This window comes from Elaeis guineensis, chromosome 14 (genome assembly GCF_000442705.2).
Source record: "Elaeis guineensis isolate ETL-2024a chromosome 14, EG11, whole genome shotgun sequence".
Classification (NCBI taxonomy): Eukaryota; Viridiplantae; Streptophyta; class Magnoliopsida; order Arecales; family Arecaceae; genus Elaeis; species Elaeis guineensis.
This window is the reverse complement of record NC_026006.2, coordinates 54,939,827-54,959,173: the sequence shown is the minus strand read 5'-3', so window position 1 is coordinate 54,959,173 and position 19,347 is coordinate 54,939,827. Positions and strand designations below refer to the sequence as shown.

Here is a 19,347-nt window from a genome sequence, read left to right as displayed (position 1 = left end):
TTTGTATTGCTTATCCCAATAGCATAATAGGAGGTGACTTAAACTAATATAATTGCTGCTACATAAAACCATGTTTCAAATGTCCATATTATTTCTAAAACTTTAGCAAGACCGCTGCTGGCCAAGCCGCACCAAAATCATAGCTTCACCATAGAGCCGATTAAACATCGAGCCGGGCCGGACTACCAGTTCTGGTCTGGACTGGATATCAGGCCTCCATTTTTTGTCCAGACTCGGCCCAATCTTGAGAGGTCAATGCCAGGCTTGCTCAATAAACCCGATATTGATACATTAATGTATAGTATAAGATTTCATTATTGTAATACATAATTAGCTGATATAATTAAAATATAAAATATATACTAAATATATAATTATCTTGGGTCAGGTCGGACCGGGCCGGGCTGGGCTAAAATTTTAATTTTTCGCAGCTTAGGCCAGTTTCAAATCGGGCCAATTTTGTCCAGGTTCATCTCGGACCGGGCGTGTTGATGGTTAGCCCAGGCCTCCGATCAGCTCCAGACTAGGTCCGATGCGGTTGCGACCTTCGAGCCGGTGGTGGAATCTTCCAGAAAAGCCCGCAACTTATGTGCCAACTATGACGATGCCCCACCATCATGAGCTTCCTTTTATAAGAAGGGTGGCTATGTGGTTTCCGTTTCGCTGAAGCGATCGGATTGTTGCTCCCACCCTTGACCCTCCTCCAAAAAGAAGACGAAGAAGCGATCGCATCGGAGCTAGGGTTTCGAAAAGGTTGGATCTCCCCTTCCTTTCTCTGTTTTTTTTTTTTCGAAGCCAATGCCAGCCGTGGGATCCCTTCCGGAATTAGGGTTTGATTTAACCTTTTGTGTTCTTCGTGGGATTTCTTCTGCCGGTGGTCTCAGGTCTATTGTATCCCTTCTGGAATGGCGACGGAAAACAAGCCTGCGGCAGCTGAGGACGCGAAGATCGACCTCTTTGAGGATGATGATGAGTTCGAGGAGTTCGAGATAGACCAAGGTAACGTTTAGGGAACTATCTTTGTTTTGTTTGCCGGAATAGATGAATCACTGAGATTTGGTTTTGAATTTTATTAGAATTAACGACGATTGAAGAGAGGAACAAGTAATTACGGGGAGGATTAGTTTGATTAGGTGATTCGATGTTGTTATTATTAGTTTAATTGGTCTCGTTATGCAAACAGTGCCTTTTTTTTTTTAATGATTTACATGAATTTTATGATTGCAGTTCAACTGATTAAAAAGGTAGGCAGGATTTTCTGTACAACCAGATAAAACTTTCATCCATACCTGAGTTAGATTTTATTCGAGCTTTAGTTGAGTTTGTATCAAGCTGTGGTTGAGCTTGATACAATTTCAGTCAATTTTGGATGGATTTACGGTTATCGGTTCAATTGAAATAGGCTTGGTTTGCTTTCTGCTCACCTTGAACTTAGGTTCAATCAATTAATAAATAATCATGCTTAATGTCGAACCCTAGTCTCGAAGATTGGATCTAATTCATCAAGGTCAGCTTGATTACACCCCTAACTACATGTTGGGCTCTAAATATGTTGGAAAGTGGGTATGTTAAGGGAATAGATTATAAACCCCTTTTGTTTCTTGTTGGTGCCCAAACACTTTAGTGATATATGATTCTCAATGGTTCATTTTTTGGTTGTTTACTTCTTATTTTGCATTGATCAGTGTTTTAAGAGGTGGTTGCTCAGTGAAGATGCATTATGCATGCTGCAAATATGGTTTGCATGATCAACTGATATTTTAAAATATTTAAAATACATATAAACATATTAACTACAATAAAAGTTGGAATATTTTTGAGTGAATAATAGAAATATTAATCATAAAATCGTCTAACAATTATTGTATATAATTTAGTATGTAATTCTTAGAAGCAAAAATTATAGCATAATTAACATATTGATATTATTTATATATACATATCTGCCTTGCCAAGGGCCTGCATAAGAACCGGTCGCATATATGCTCGCACAATGCTAACAGGCTACATATGTGGTCATGTGATGATAAGTATGCAAGAAATGTAGCTGCATAATGTTTATTTTGTTGCATATATGTTTATATGGTGTTAAGCAGTCCGTCTTCTCAGCTCATATGGCTTGGCCACATATAGTAGCTGAACTTAGGGAAGTTGATCTGGTCAAGAGATCACATACAAGATGCAGCCTTATGCACTGCATTTTAAGACACTGGCATTGATTATTAATCATTCCATAGACTTGCTGCATTAAGTAGCTTCAATTGTTATGCTGCACAAGTTGTAGGAAAAAATTGTAAATTTACTAGTCAATGTATTATGTTACCATGTAATCGTTTCTCAAATAGATTTACGTAATCACTCTAATTTATTTCAATTTATTTCTGATTTCCTGGTGTTGTTGTTGTTGTTGTTGTTTTTGTTATTATTATTATTATTATTATTATTATTATTATTATTATTATTATTATTATTATTATTATTTTAATCTGATATTGGGTGTCCAGCCATTGGTCTAGGCCTCAACCTTCTGCCTAAGGGCTATGCTGTCCCTTTCATGCCGCATATTGCAACTAAGTGCTCTTGGCGTGTCATGTTAAAAACTCAAGTGGATCAAAGCAGTTATTATTAAATCATTACCCAACATTCAGATCAATATTATAAGAACTATCATTAACTTATGAATAGTACACATCTCATAAGGGAAAAATTCATGTGGAAGTTATTTTCAGTTATTTTTAGAATCTGCAGAAGACAGCTTCTATGATATATAGATATCTTAAAAGAGTTTTATGTAGTAGCTCTGTGCTAATGTTTTAAGTTTTCCGATAAGACCTGAATTGTAAGTGTCATAGATCTCATTATTTAAGAAGCCATGTAAGGCCATACTTCGCTTCATACCTAGGGATAGGGCTTTTTAAAAATGCATTGAGGCTCATTAGCAAGGCTCTGTTGGTGTGAAGGGTATCATATCGAGCTAAAAGGTGTGTAAGGTGCAAACCTTGTACCTCTATGTTATGCCTTATTTGAGAGTTTTAAAAAGTTAAGACTTCGATTATTTTCGCAACCAAATATAATGGAAAACATGGTGTTCTATTAGTTTCCTGTATACTCAAATTTCAAAATATGGTGCAGTCTGTTAGTGTAGCTATTCGTTATGATTTGGTTGATGGAATATGATTTCTTTTTTTTTTTTTATTTTTGTGGTCAAGTTCAGGCATAACACCAACATTCTCTAACTTATTTCATTATATTTTGCTTGCATTGCTAAACATTTTCTGGAAGGTTAATTATGTCTAACTTCATGTCCAAACACCATATCTATCCTCTGCATAATGCAACTCGCTAGTGTAGTTTTTTTTAAAATTTATTTTTCTTGGTAATTTTAGAACTGATTTTTTTTTCCTGTCCTGATAAAGTGGTTAGATCTTGCGGTCAGGTTCGTATATAAGAATGTATTCATGATTATATTTCAGAAACTAGTTCCACTGAATCTTTGGAAAATTTTCTTTATGTTTTGGATGATTAGACTTCATAGTTAAATGTGCAACTAGTCAAGGATGATTTTCAGCCCAACGTAGGAAGGTTTGATAAGAAAAGGAAGAATTAAAGAAATAGAAGAAAAACATTTCTGCATAAAAGATCATAATTTATAGCTATTGCCTCTTTGTTCTGAGCTGAAACAACAGGCCTTTGCGAACTAGTTTAACTGATATCCTGAAATCAATCATATTACAACACTTTATCTGCCAGAAAGAGTTTGAAGGACCATTTTGCTATCTGGGACCGCATGAACCCCAGGTATCATTTTCCCTTTAACAGGATTTGCATGTGCTGCTCTCTTCCAGTCTTTCTTGTAATATGCATTTTCAACCTAATTGATTGGAATCCTCAGTTATGGTGGCCATTCTAGAATTCTTTTCTTTTAGGATGTAAATAGTGACAACTGGTTGTCTGTTAGAAGATTTTGGACTATTATATCCAAGGATCTAAGACATGGTACCAGCACCCGTCTCAGTCTTGTTTCAGGTTGATATGGTATTGGGATGCTCCTGTCCCAACAACTATGATAGGTTGGAATCCTGATGCTTTACCAGGACAAGGCCAAAGATGCCCTTTTTTCATTGTGTAAGATTTTTGTTGTCTTCGGGCTCTCTTCTTTGTGCATGGGACCTAGTGAACCTGTTGGTCCTGACTAATGCCAACTGGGATGCCACGGTTCACCAGCAAACTGGTGTCATAGGGGTGTCCCAGGTACTGTTTACTCGACAGGCTAGAACCGTAGTGGTAGGACGCATTGGTACTACAGGAATGGGAATCCTTGTTTATGATGTCGGAACAATAAGCATGATGGTTCATGATATGTAATATTCTTGTTCACCAATCGAATCAATCCCACAAATTTGCAAAATACTCTATAATTATGAAATTTGAATTTCAGGACTCAATCAAAAATTTCCTTCCCTTTCAATGTTCATTTTTTTTGCATATCTACATAAACCCTGACTGAGAGGAGTTCTTGTACCACAAGTTAGTTTGAGCTTATCTCTTTCTAGTCTTCTTCTAATGCGGCGGAGTGATTTGTTGCCCTTCTGCTGAATATTGTAGTTATTCTCCCACATAAAATGTGTATCTTTCTCTTGTCATAGGTCCAATTAGTTTAAAAAGACAAATCTGTTGTAGATGGCTGCCTGGGCACTCACCTTAGTGGTTTTGTGTCGTGTGATTATGGAGGATGAATTTGATTCATGATTCATGAATCAATATGGAATGTTGTCTTGTTGATACTTGCTGTTGAATTTTGGGATCTTACTTGTTATGTTTATTTTGTTTGGATTATTTTTAATCTTTCATATTTATCGGCTATCAGAATTTATTAGTTTTTGGTTGCCTGGATCTCTGGGCACCCACCTAGGATAAACCTCCACAAATTGTGTTCCCCAAAGTCATGTAAGTTGAGTTAGTTTATTATGTTACTATGCAAGGTCAATTTATGTTAGTTACATAAAATGAATAGGTCAAATCAAATCAGGCATTATTCAACTTGTTTTGTCTAGCCTGGCTTTAATCATGATCTCGGTGTTTGACATGGTGCCATATGCAATTCTCCAGTAGGATATGTGATTTGCCCTAGTAGCTTAGATCACATTCCCTTCTAGCAAATTTCTTCAACTGTTTTGCTTTAAGAATATATTGGGTGCCTTTTGTATTGCATATGATGTATATGGACTTCACAGCATCAGGACTAGGAGGATAATCTGATGATCTGAAATAGCATGAAAACAGGATGACACGTCCCACTTTTTTAGAGTAATTTATGTAATATTGTAGCTGTATCAGGTTTCAACCATCTGTGTCAAACGTAATGTAGGTTAGTGTTATGTGAATTGGACTCTCATTCGTTTGTCGTACAAGACAGTCTCTGAAGTTTTCTTTATTTCCATGTTATGCATTCCATCACCTCTTCAAATTTCTCCCTGAAGACTAAATTTTAGATGCAAAGGTCAATTTCCATTTAGATCTTAGAATTATGGAATGAAATTGCAGGTTGACTTGTAATAGCATTGAATGATATCTGACATCTGTCCTGTCATATTTGTTATTCCCTATTAACAAAGTACTTTAATTGTCCGTTAATAATTATTAAAGTGAAAAACAAGCTGGTGATGGTGATGAAGAAACTTGCTTGCATTTTTCTTTTTAAAATTTTACTGGAAACTGCTGCTTCATATCCTATAAGCAGTTTAACATTATCTGGATTGGTTATCCATGGGCGAGTATCAGGATTAACCATGTGTTTTAACTGTTGTCTTAAACACATTGCAGAATGGGATGACAATGAAGAAGGTAAAGAAGTCATGCAGCAGTGGGAGGATGATTGGGATGATGATGATGTCAATGATGACTTCTCCCTACAGCTGAAGACAGAGCTCGAGAGTAACTCAGAGAAGAGTTAATTTCTTACCATGTTTACAGGGAGACGGTTATTATGCTCGATCTTGCAGTAGTCCTATCTTCCCTTTAGCTGAGATGTTAAAGAATGTAGTTCCTTGGCGTTCAATATTTGATTGTTGTGAAGACATAGTTATATATGATTAGATATTCTTGCCTTAATGTGAACAATGTGTTCTCTGGTAGTTTCTGTTTGAGTTTTTTTGTTCCTGCAACGCGTTTCGACAACAGCATTTTGTTTGGCTTACTACCTAGTAAGCGTCTTACCACATTGTGATCTTGCTCAACGTGCTGCCAAAGCCACTTTCTTGATCTGAACGATGCAATAACTGATGTGGCACTCCCTTTGTAATCAAATTACATAGCCAGGGGTTGAAGAAAATTTCACTCTTAAGTTTGAGGGGTGATTCAAATTGTACCATTAATTGATGTCTGGATGGTAACCTTATGCGAGATTGTTTCATATGATGCGGTTCTTTATATGTGGCTCTTGGAAAATTCAGTGTTTTGGTATAGCGGATTTATAAAACGAAAACCAAGTCTGGTGGTTTTGATGGTTATTCTTTTTGGTAACAATGGTTTAGATCAACTTTTTTCCTTTTTTCGGTAACAATGAAAGAGTCAGCTCTCTTGTTCGCATGCCATAGTCTCAGAAAGGAAATCAGCCATAAAATGAGTCTGCTTCTCAGGAAGCATTTTGTTACAAAGCTCAAAGGCCAACATCAAAATTGAAAGCACAGATCAGTGCGCTTGACCTTTGAATGACCAACTTCCCTTGATCACTCTCTTGGATCCGGCTTTTTTATTAACAAAAATGTTCCTCTACCCTTTACAGTGATAGATTGGCAAGTTGTCCTCATGATCTCAATAACCATTTGTCACATTTCTAATGATTATTGACTTTGTAGGAAGAAAACTGATGTTCGTATCTAATCCTTTTTTTTTTTTTTCAAATTTGAATAAGGTGATCACCTGGATCAGAGTTGATCTGATCCACCAAGAATGGACAAAATAACAATCTTTTGATGGATAAAATTTGTATCTAGTTCTGCATGATGACAGTGCAACATACAATTTGTTTGTTTTATGGTCAACTCAGGTTGGCGCCGCCCCCCAACCATTCATTGAGGTCATCAGTTGTGGTCAGGCAGGACTGGAGCCTAGGGCTGCTGTATCAATACTGAGAGACTTTACCAACTTGATCAGCTGGCATCCTCATGATCATGTTTTTTGTTGATCAGGTCACCAAGAAAATATAATTAAAAACAGCTAATCACAGAACGATAACTTGGCAATCCTGAAAACATCAGATATCTTCACTATTTGAAAAACAATATGCTAAAGTCACCTAGCATTCAATACAATGTCCAAAAGTAATAGGCATCTATTAAATTGTGAGATATATGAATGATAATTTTCATCAAGCAAATTCTATGGCATTAGTTTTCTCTCAGCAGCTTCAAATATATTTCTCAGAGCCTCCTTCACTTCATTATCAGCAAACACAAACTCGATTGCACTTCGAGCCAGCTGGAAAATTTGACCTTTGTCGAGTCCTTCATAGTTCCAAAACAGGAACCAGCAATAAGTTACATAACTGGCATATCTAATGCATTTTGTTATTGATAAAATGAGGAAGATGCATACCAAATGTTGAGGCCGCAAGGTAGTACTCATTGGAGAGAGTGGTAGAGAATAACCCACAATCATCGGTGCAAAGGGCCAGTGGATGTTTTGAATTGTACAGATCGACTGCATAAACATCATCCAGTCAATATGCTAAATCGAAAAATATATGGTGTTGATAATTAGGAAATTTGATAAATATAAGGATGGGCCACAACATACCAAAATGATGATCATCTATTGAATGGAGGCGTTCAGTTCGGACATTGGAAGTCAAACATATCTCTACCTGCATAAATGGAAGAATAATTTCAGCAGAATTAGTGGAATTTAAAACTCACAGGGATGAAGCATAATGGAAGATATAAATGAATTAACCGGAATTTTTGCTGATTTTATCCTTCTCCATTCTTCCTCTTCGATAAAACAAGCATGACCTATCCTCTCAGGGTGGATGTCCAACATTGCTTGGACTTCCTTCTGGTTAGGTATCTAAAGTCACTAAGATACAACAACCAACTAGTTAGCTGACTTGAATGACAAACGAGATACTAAGAAAGAAAAACAAAATAATTTAAAATTAGCTTTGATTTCCAGTGTGACTGGGAAAATTTTCTCAAATCTGACGCACCTCTGCACAGTGAAGGGTAAGAGGGAGCCCCAGTTGTTTAGCATGCTTTAGTGCTGGAATGAAGGTTTGCCTGCAACACAGAACATTACAAGAAAAAGGATTAACAATAGAGACATCACTGCATTTGTTCTCTTCATAACCATATACTGTTCTAATTTACCACTCCCCAACAACAGGATTGCCTGAAAGGTCAATACCAACCACCCCAGCATCCTTCAATTCCATTGCCAAATCAACCTACCAAATTGAGAAAGTTGAGGAAAAAACCATTTTCACAAGAGCATTTAAAAACATAACATACAGTCTAACAGACAGAATTCTCAAACCGTTTCCATTGCTGATGCAGTTGTTTCACGACGGTCAATACTTAAAAGAAGGCGGATGTATATCTTGTTCCTCCTTATTCTACCTTGTGTATCATTTATTGGTAAAGGTTCTAAACAATAATCAGTACTTGAGTCAGAATTTGCTAAAGCAACATCAACAGTATCGACAGCTCTTAAACCATCAATAACTGCTTTCATATAAGATTGCTTAGTCATCCCTTTAGCTTCATTCTTCTGCAAGATTAGGAGACCAAAAATAGTGGACTTGGTCATGTTCACCATCAAAAACTACTGATATGACTGATCCACTTGATTTGGTCGGAAAAATGCACACACAGGGGGGATACCTTTGGAGTTGTTCTCAGTTCCAAGTAGACAACATTCTCAGCTGCAAAATCTTCCACAACCTGTTTCAAAGTATTAGTTAAGACCACATAGGACATACAACAGAGATCTCTCAACAAGGATGCCCTGAACATACTTCCTTGGTGATTCTTGATACTGTTCCGTGGTCGGTTGTAAGAATGTGATACAAATCAAAGAGCTTGAAGCACTCGGGCAAGGATCTGCCATCTGCATAAAGTTGTTATGGAAAATAACCACGAGCAGATTCATCAGAAAGACAGAAATGGTAAACTAATAGCATTTTATGCATTTCAAGATTAACAATTTTTTCCCATGATTTACATAAACAAGATGCATATTCACAAGATAGCATGTCTTGTAATTCTCTTTGTATATCATTTACTATGAAAACTTTCAAGAGGGCCTTTAATATATACATAATCCTCCTTTCTGATTAAGTGGCCCTGCACTCATACATGTTTGATACTTATGGATGATATGGTCCTGATTAATGAGATGAAATCAAGAGTGACAAAATTGGAAAAATAAAGAAGTTCCATGAAGTAGAAAAATCATAAAAAGAACTGCTAAAACCAAAACACGGATGCAAATTGTAGGAAATCTATACAAATGAGACTGCTGCATCAGTCCAAATCATGCCAAGAGCAAAGTAAAGTGATTATATCAGTTAAATTCATTTGTTATAAATAAGTTACTAGAGATAGATGAAAAATGCTTGTCGTAAAATTCAAGCAATAGAAATGAAATGGAGATATGCTTTCAAAATGCTGTGTAATAGAATGAAATCATGGAAACTACAATAAGACGATAAGGCTAGCGCAAATGCAGAGCATAAAGAAAATTTGAAGATTAAAATGGCAGCATAGCGAAAGACTGATTTTTTTTTTTTTTTTTTTTTTTTTAATGCTAGTTCAAAATCTGCATCATAGGGAACAGATATAGCAATATAAAGCTAACCAAGATGGTAAAGCCAAGAACAAATAAATATCATAGATAAAGTTGTGATGAAAGATTAGGGAAACTTTGCTCATGTAAGGTTTTAGCCCTTGACATAATCTATATCTGTTGAATGATGGATGAAGTCAGTCCCTGTAAGAATGTCATGATTTACAACTGAAAGGAAGTCAACAAACCAGCATAGTTTTCTTCTCCAAAGCAAACACATCATGTTATAAGATCTGTGATAGATAAAAACTTCTTTAACTCCTTTTTCAAAGTGGCCTAAATGAAGGAAAAAGAAGACCTTGCCTGATAACAGATCTAAATCAGCAACATATTGTGAAAAAATGACAAAATAATAGAAGTTGAGCAAGAACGTATTTTTATGCTTACTTTTCGTAATCACATGCGCTACATCTTCAAAAACAATGACACCTTTTTCGCCCAGCACTTTTGCGAGTTCCCTGACGAAGAGAAGAAATTTCCAAGAGCAAAACAACTATTAACAAAAATATCCACTCAATAATAATAATAATAATAATAATAGTAATACTTGGACCAAACAGAAAAGGTCTAGAGAGAGAGAAAAACTTGTGATGAAAGCAAAAAGAAAGGATGGGAAAGGAGGGGAGGAGGATCACAGAAGGGTGGAGTCTCTGATGGAACCGTTGAGGTGAGCGTGAAGCTCTATCTTGGGAATCTCATGGCACCACTCCCTTATCTCCATCTCTCTCTCTCTCTCTCTCTCTGATCACTTTTTCTTTCTTCTGCCTCAGTGAGTAAAAGATTTGAGGAGATTTGCAAACGCTGGTCCTGCCCACCCGCAAGAAAAAAGAGGCCCTTCTGGGTATGAAATTCCAAAAATACCCTTGCTTTCTTTTAAATTTATATTCTATATCGGTCTAAGATAACGGCTGTTCGAACGTTATAACGGCACCATATTTTCAGTTATAGCGGAGATTGAAGGAACAGCGGGTAATGAGATAAACAAGAATGCAGAAACTTCATGGAAAGACATAGCTTGTTGTTAACGCATTCAAAAATTGAAGCAGGTATTCCGAACATCTAACAAAAGAGGATGGTAGTCATATGGACACTTAGATCTTTATGTCAATATATTTTTTTTAAGGACATAAAAGTATTGTTTTGCTATTTTATCGCTTTTTTCTTATCATAATTCATAATTGCTAACATTGGTTATATAAATGTTGGGTATGCTTTAAGTTTAAAGCTCTAAAGAGGCAAAAAATGTCTGCCCCAACCACCACTAGTTTTAGTCTAAATTAACTTACTCTATCATACATATCTTTTGTAACCTTAAAAGACGAGAGATTAAGTATTCTAGACGTCGGATGTATTGCGGGGCTAAGATTTGTGAGAGAATCTTGTAATTTATAATCTCGAATTTTATAGAGAAATTTTTGCGTTGTCTTTGTCTGTAAACAAAGGTTAATAAACCGAAGTATATAGATATTGTGTACTCTTGTTCTTTTCTTATTTTTCTTCATGTTTCGTTGCTGACATAGAAGTTATTGTTTTATCCTACAAAAAAATTAGTACAAGGCTGATTAGATAAGTAGTTGTGGTACTTTTCATTATTTTCACAAATGAAGGCAGTCATATTTCATAGTAATTGTCCACATTATTTTTCATTGTAATGGCTGGTAACCTTAAGCCATTTAATTTTTGTGGTTTTTTTGAGGGGCAGTCATTTAATTTTTGTTGAAAGGTCAATAGCATCCAACTAAAAGCTTTCTGAGCAAATAAAAGATGTTATTTCTGTAAAAATAGCAAATTATGGTTTTAATAATTCTAATGGGAGAATAGAGATTTCTGAGTGGAAACAGGAAGTGCAAATAGTAGCCAGACAAGCTTTGATCCCGCGAGCTCATCAATAAAGAATTCTTGGATCAGGACAGATTCACTCCAGATTTTGTTCCACTTGTGGTCGATAAAGGAGTTCCACTGAGAGAATTTCTTGACCTTTTCTTTGACAAGGAAAGAGGGTTTATGGTGACAACTAGTGGTGTTCACATGCCTCTCAAGTGTGATTTTGTTGCAGTATAAGGTGAAATATTGTGGTGAATCTATTTCATATACATGACAAGTACTCTTGCCATGTAGCATAAGGAGATTGGTAATTTTTAAGAGTTGGTGTGATACATAGAAGGTGGTTGAATGTTTGGTTGCCATCTCTAGTGTTAATAGATCTGATGAACTTGTGATGTGCACTTAATGAATGCCCCAGGATTTTTCGATCTATAAAACGTTGACACATAGCTGATTGTAATGAACTTGTACTCAATTTATTCCTATAATATTTGATTTTATAACAGTGGGTTTTAGCAGAATTGGTGTATCTATATCTCCCCCAGAACAATTATATAGCAGTAGATCTGCAATGGGAAGAGCTGAACTATGGGTTGCTCACAACGGCTTGTTGTATGAAAGGGACTATTAAACTTAACCAAGGTTAGCTGCAAAAGTTTGATTCATTTCTTAATTGAACATGCTTAATGAGACTGTTATAGCTCATTCCTCAATTAATTTACTGAGGTAAATTCTGGAGCAGGTTGAGCACCCACTGCTGACAGAACATGTTGGAACTTTACTTCTATAGAGAAAAGAAAAAAAAGAGAGAATCCAATGGAGAGGCCTAGAAGTCTCAAGGTCAATGTCCATAAAAGAGTATGCAGAGAACATGAAGTTTTCTTCATTTTTTTATATTAGCAGAAGTAATTAATTTGGCAATAGTTTCTTTCAGACTGTAGCTGGCATCAATAATTTCAAATGAACTAATCCTAGAAGTCTCAAGGTCAATGTCCATAAAAGAGTATGCAGAGAACATGAAGTTTTCTTCATTTTTTTTTATATTAGCAGAAGTAATTAATTTGGCAATAGTTTCTTTCAGACAGTAGCTGGCATCAATAATTTCAAATGAACTAATCCTAGCATGCTACTAGCCAGCACTAGTTCAATATTAAGGTTGCCGGGTGACAAGGAAACTTAAAGATAAGTCAGAGACACCTAAGAAGGTACTGTTGGGATATACCGATCGGTCCCTCTCATGCCGATTCATCGTCGGGTCCGTCTGACCGACGTCCGACTCTACCGACCGCACCGACCGACGACTGCCGACACCGTCCGACCGAGTATATATCGGTCGGGCAGACCCTTTCCGTTTCCGACTGGCCGAAACTGCGGAGCCCGATATCCGACTCCCGCAACGCGTCTGACCGACCGACGGAGGGTCTCTGGGTTTTCACCCGACATTCCACAACTAGACGCCGACGTGCAGTCGGTCGGCTCCTCCAAACGCCGTACGACTGCTGAAGGCCGTCCGTCCTGACAGAGACGTGCGGCATAGCCGTCCTGGGACATCGTCCTACCCTAGATAGGGGTCAACCCTAGTGATTTGACAGCCCCACGGTGATTTGACAGCTCCACGGCGACTCTGACACGGCGATCTGACAACTCTCCCATTGTCTGCGCCATTAATGACGGCGCCATGCCGCGCTCTACTATAAAACGGGGAAGGCAATAGTGCTCGAGGAGGTTCCTTCGAAACCCTTGGGCTTACTCTCCCTCTCCCTCTCTCTCTTTCTTGCTGAGCTCCTTGATTCTTTTCTACTGTTGCCTAGTCTCCTCTCTGATTTGATCGTCGGAGGGTTCCCGCCGGAGTCATCTCCGGTCAGTGTGGACTTTTCTTGCAGATGCTCATTCCCGACGACCAGACGACGAGAAGATTGGCCGCAACAGATAAGTAATTTTATCATTAGAATTGAAACTAATTCTGTCATACCGCATGCCAGGAGTACTTCATTTTCCTATCAGCGAGGTAGATAGTAATCATAATAATTTAAAGAACATCTAGAGGCCATTAAGTATTTAGTCTGGCAGCCATATGAACTAGTCTCAGTGTACTGCATGCTGAGTCTAGGTCATTTGTAAGACACCACCGGGTGGTAAACCTAGCATTAGAAATAGGAATCTATAAGTAATTTAGTGCCCATAATAGTTTGACTCAAGTTTTGTAGTTGCAAACAAGTCTTGTTCTCCTTAAAAGTAGAAGCTACTGTCTCCAATTAGCTGATATATATTTGTTTGCTTCTCAGGAACTAAGAAGTTGGTCAATGGCCAGGTGCTTTCATGATTTCATAACAGGTGAACAACTAGATTGCCTGTCTTTAACTCTCCATGCTCCTCTTTTGCTATGCTTTTAATTTTAGATTCATTCATAGCCTAAAGAAAAATAATAATAATGAGCAAATTCTTCTTGAGTTTGGAAATTCTAAAAAACATACGTTAATATATCTAACCTATAGTTTCTAGTGAAAATTCGATATCCAGTTTACTGATTAATTTGTTGAGCATCTGTCATCTGAGAAACTTGGTGAGTTGCAAACCCTTCGACCACTTAAAAAGCTTTCAAGGGGCATGGAGTTTCTGGCTTCTTTTCTAATTTACAGATTGGAGGATGAGTCGATGGAGCATACCCTCCTACATCGTTCAAAAATGAGGCTGATTTGGAGGATGGCAAGTGGTCAACCTTGGGATACGAGCAACGGCCCTTGGTTAGACCCCTTTCTGGATGTAATCTGTTGGAGTATAGTCGCAGGATCATCCTATACCTAGGGAGACATGATGACGTATGTCACCTATCAGATTCGATTTTTCAGGACCAGTCTAATCTTTGAAGCCGAAATTGTGCCTACGCACCGGGTGTTGGAGAGAGTCTTTTGCTTAGCTGTAAAGTACAGTTGTTTCGACATTGTTAACTTGTACTTTGATATCCCGAATCTCTAAGAATCTCATACTGCTCCTACAGAGATCCTAAAGGTTCTTTTCATTTTCTGTGAACCCCTTTCTTTAGGATTTGTCAAAGTTAACTTTAATAATAGTATTAGAGATGGCAGGAACAGTGCTAATTATGTCATCTGGGGTTCGAACGTCACATTGATGATGGTAGGGGCTCACGTCTTTTTTTTTTTATTTGGTAAGACAGATCATTCAAACAAGTCTTGTATGAATACATTCAAAAAGATCAGAAAAACAAATATCTCTGAATTTCTTTGGAGAAAACCCCAAAGAAGTCCACAGAAGATCTCGAAATATTCAGCGACATAGGTTGCCACCCAATCCGCCACAGAATTCACCTCCCTATAGATATGTTTGACTGTAAAAATAGTGTACCCGACGAGGAGGATGGAGATATCTTGCATGAGGGGGTAATGGGCATTCTCTTGTGAGGACCCATGAATCCAGGATACGACCACAGCTGAGTCACCCTCAACAGTTATGTAATCAGCTCCCAGCACCCTCTAAGCACAAACAACCCCTTCCCAAGCTGCCCAGTGCTCCGCCTTAGGCACCGAAGGATCGACTAAGAATTGGCCCCCAGCCGCCAATAGGCTAGAGTCAGCACCTCGACTAACAAAGCCCGCACCACCCCATGTACCCCTAACGCTCCCATCAAAGTTGACCTTCAAGAATCTTGGAGGTGGGGGCTCCCAAACAATAAACACCCATCGAATCACTGCACGAGCTGGGTGGGAGTCCCAGGTCTCCTCGAGTCTGGAGGTCACGTCAATCAACTCATTGGCAAGGATCAGGGCTCTCTCAAGGGTAACCCTCGTTGGACACCTTCTGGACTCAAAAATAATAGTATTCCTAGCAAGCCATATATGCTGGGCTATATAAGTCATCCGAATAGCAACCTCTCTGGACGAGTCATCTCTAGCCCTTCACCTCAAAAACTAAAGAAATGCCACCACTGGAACATCCGCCTGGACAAATAGATGGTTCAAACCTGCCAAGAACCACACCTATCTCGTAGCTAAGCAAAAGAAAAGCATGTGCTCCATCGTCTCCTCCTCCGCACCATAGGCGGGGCAGGTGGCCTGAATATCCATGCCTCACTCCCTAAAAATGACTGTGGTTGGAAGCATTCCCCAGGCAACCTTCCAGAGGAAATGACACACTCTCGGATGAGCTCCTAGCCTCCAAATTCATCCACCGTCCATCTGCCTAGTGACCTCCAATTGGTACAAGCGATGGAGGTCAGCTGTAACTGGTCTGACCATGGTTAAGGATCTTCACCTCTGGTTTCTGGGTTTCGATGGATGGAAACAGCTAAGGACATCACCCTCCTCCCCAAATGCTCTCCAAAGAAATAATGCACCATCGCAAGATCCCATCCCATGCCATCTGGGTGCAGAAAGTCATTAATCCCCATCAAGTCGGTCACCTCAAGACTGACGAAGGTCGACCACCGAACAAGAGGATTGTCAGCAATCCAAGAGTCATAAAGAATACTAACAGATTCGCCATATCCAATCACCCATCTCGTTTGTGGAATGACATCTGGGGCTCACGCACAAATTTTCTTCCACATAAGAGAAGCCCTCCGATTGACTTGAATCTTGCCATTTGCATGCCAAGAGTCATACCTGGATCTCATCAAGCTGCTCCACATTGATTCTAGGTAGAGAAGGAATCTAACAGCATGCCGGGCAATCAAGACCTCTCACCTAGTGATCAGGGATTGGATCCCTAGACCACCCATACTTCGAGGCTGACACACCACCTCCCAGGAAATAAGATGCACACCCCCACCTCCACCAGGCCGAGAGCCCCATAGAAACCTTCGAAATTATTGCTCAATCCTTATCACAGTGGTCTTAGGCAGAAGGATATTTGAGAGAAGGTAAATAGGCATGGAGTTGAGAACTGATCTGACCAGGATAATCTTACCCATCATAAATAGGGTATGGGCCTGCCAACCCTCTAGTCGCTCCCATATGGCGCACTCCACACCCTCAGTCTCAGATCTCCATAATCTACGGCTAGAGATGGGCACATCAAGATACTGTAGAATCCCAGTATGCTTAGCAATCTCCAACTTCTCCATGATAGATCGGTGCAGTTGCACTGATATCCTCAGGCTAAAATGGACAGCTGACTTGCTAAGGTTCACCTTCTATCTCGATGCTCGACAATAGTCCTCCATGATCGCTCTGAATCCAGTGGCACTCCGGATGCTAGCCTGATCGAGCAGCAAACAGTCATCTGCAAAGAGGAGATGCGAGATCAGTTGGTTCCCTGGAGCAAGTGTGTAGGGGGATATCACCGACTCCAGGGTAGCAACATAGAGAGCTCTCAAGAGGGTATCAGCACAAATAATGAAAAGATAGGGGGATAGAGGACAATCTTGTCTCAGCTCCATTGTGGAGCAGAAATACTTTGAGGGTGAGCCATTGACCAAGATGGCGAATGTAAGGCAGCGAACATACATCATGATCCAGCCAGTCCAATGGGGATGAAATCCAAAATGAAGTAGAGCCTCCTCAAGAAATCGCCAACTCATCCTATCATAAGCTTTCTCCATGTCGAGCTTGAGCGCCATAAGAAGTCGACGAGGTGGGGCTCAGTCGAGGTCATATATGAACTCCTGTACAATAAGGATATTGTTGGAGATATTACGACCCCCAACAAACACCTCTTGCTCCGGATGGATAAGATAAGGAAGAACCGGTTTCATCCTGCGAACCAACCATCAGCTTGGTGCAAAGCTTGTACATGATCATACAAAGGCTGATCGGTTGAAAGTATGCTGGCTCAGTAGCGTCTCGTCTCTTCGAGATAAGGATGATGAACGTCTGCTGCCACGATCCAAGTATTTGACTAGTAGAGAAGAACTCCTGGACCGTCGCCACGACCTCAGAACGGATGATGGGCCAGTATTGCCTGAAAAATAAGGAAAAAAATCCATCAGATCTGGAAGCCTTATCTTCCACCATCGACCAGAGCATCGATCGAACCTCTTCCTCCGTCACTACACCAATGAGATCGATGTTCTCTTGCTTAGTAACCACCCTCTCTAGGGGAAGAGTATTGCGGTGCGAACTCTCCTTAAGAGATGAAATCCACCAAGATCGAAAGAAACTCACAATTTCCTATCTAATTGAATTCTCATCCAGCAGCCACTGCACCTTAGTATCTCTGATCGCCTGGATCCGATTTGTATGTCTCCGAATGGTGGTAGCCTGATAGAAGAACCTTATGTTCCGATCTCTTTCCTTAATCCACTGCATCTTGGACTTCTGTTGTCAGAAAACCTCCTATTGTCTCAAAAGAGAATGATGCTCAGATAGAAAACCCCAGAGGCCAGCCAAGTCTGTATCTACAAGCCCACCCTCATGGTCCTCATGCTCCTGAAGCTCAGTAATCGCCGCCTCAATGGTGTCAAGCCTTATGAAGAGGTTCCCGACCTCCTCTCTGTTTCACCTCAGAAGTCTCCTTCTCATTAACTCAAGTCGTCGGGAGATCCTATACCTGGCATCCCCACGGACCAGCATACGCCAGACCTCCCTGACAATATCCCAAGATCGAGGATAAAAAAGTCAAAACTTCTCAAACCAAAATGGGCTCCAAAAGGTACTAGAGGTGTCAGTGACAAAAAAAATCGGACAGTGGTCGGAAGTAATCCTCGAAAGGTGACAGACCATGTGCATAGGGTGGCTCTAAATTCAGCTACCTATCGCAAAAAGTCTGTCAATCCTTTTTCAGACCCTTGCTCCATTCTGATGGTTGTTGCACCAAATAAACCTTGGGCCAACAAATCCAAGGTCTACTAATCATTAGCTTGGATGAATTTCCTAAACTCCCTGGCCTCAACATCATCAACATAAGCTCTGCCCCCCCCCCCCCCCCCTCCCCCCCCTTTCTCGTGAGGTCTAGTAATACAATTGAAATCCCCCCTTACTACAGTCGGGATCTCTTGGTCGATCAGAGCCGACACCTCATGCCACAACACACGCCGCACAAGATAATCGGTACTAGCATAAACACCAAATAAGAGCCAAGTAGCACCATTCACTTCAGTTATAATAATAACAGCTTGCTGAGTATATTGGTGTATGACATCCACACAAGCCACACCATCTTTCCAAACCATAATAATATCTCCGGAGAGAACCTGAGACTCGACAGCATAAAACCCTCAAGTAGTAGGAAAGTGCCGTTGGATCTGCACCAAGCTCTGACCAGACAATCTCATCTCCATTAAAATGCATAAATCGGGTCCATGCTGCTACATCAATCTCCTAACGATAGAGTGCAAGGATGGTTTCCCCGCCCCCCTCACATTCCAAAGCAACACCTTCACGAAGAACCAAATTTGAGATTGGAGAGGCCTTTACCCAAGTCACCCTCCCCACTACCAGACAGATCACCTTTCATAGATTTTTGGCAGTCCTCTTTAGTCTTTAACGCCTGCCTCACGCGGTCCACTGCCATCTCATGGGCCACACACTTTCTGCCCAGTGAATGAGCCCCACTGCCGCTAACGAGACTCCCGCCCCCCTCCATTGTGTGGGCCGGAGATGGTTGCTGTATCTCCAGGCACGAAGACACCGACCCGGCCGTCTGCCCAGAGGGCCCATCCTGGTGCACCGGTGTTGGATCACCGAAAATGCTTCGTACCTCCATGCATGGCCTAAGGCATCCGCC

At 39.8% G+C, this 19,347-nt stretch overlaps 2 protein-coding genes across 2 annotated transcripts; one reads left to right on the top strand and one right to left on the bottom strand.

The window, feature by feature from the left end:
- The first annotated feature begins 616 nt into the window (after window positions 1-616).
- On the top strand, window positions 617-6,111 carry LOC105057651 (protein DELETION OF SUV3 SUPPRESSOR 1(I)). The gene is made up of 3 exons (XM_010940322.4): window positions 617-753; window positions 885-999; window positions 5,824-6,111. The coding sequence occupies exons 2-3, from the start codon at window positions 906-908 to the stop codon at window positions 5,952-5,954; spliced, it is 225 nt and encodes a 74-aa protein (XP_010938624.1). The 5' UTR covers window positions 617-753; window positions 885-905; the 3' UTR covers window positions 5,955-6,111.
- A 1,126-nt stretch (window positions 6,112-7,237) lies between these two features.
- LOC105057650 (N6-mAMP deaminase) lies at window positions 7,238-10,641 on the bottom strand. The gene is made up of 11 exons (XM_010940321.4): window positions 10,479-10,641; window positions 10,231-10,301; window positions 9,014-9,105; window positions 8,880-8,939; window positions 8,533-8,766; window positions 8,367-8,443; window positions 8,207-8,276; window positions 7,954-8,067; window positions 7,798-7,864; window positions 7,597-7,701; window positions 7,238-7,505 (listed from the first exon to the last, which is right to left on the bottom strand). Exons 1-11 carry the CDS (start codon window positions 10,562-10,564, stop codon window positions 7,381-7,383), a joined length of 1,101 nt encoding a protein of 366 aa, XP_010938623.1. The 5' UTR covers window positions 10,565-10,641; the 3' UTR covers window positions 7,238-7,380.
- Between the last annotated feature and the right edge of the window lie 8,706 nt (window positions 10,642-19,347).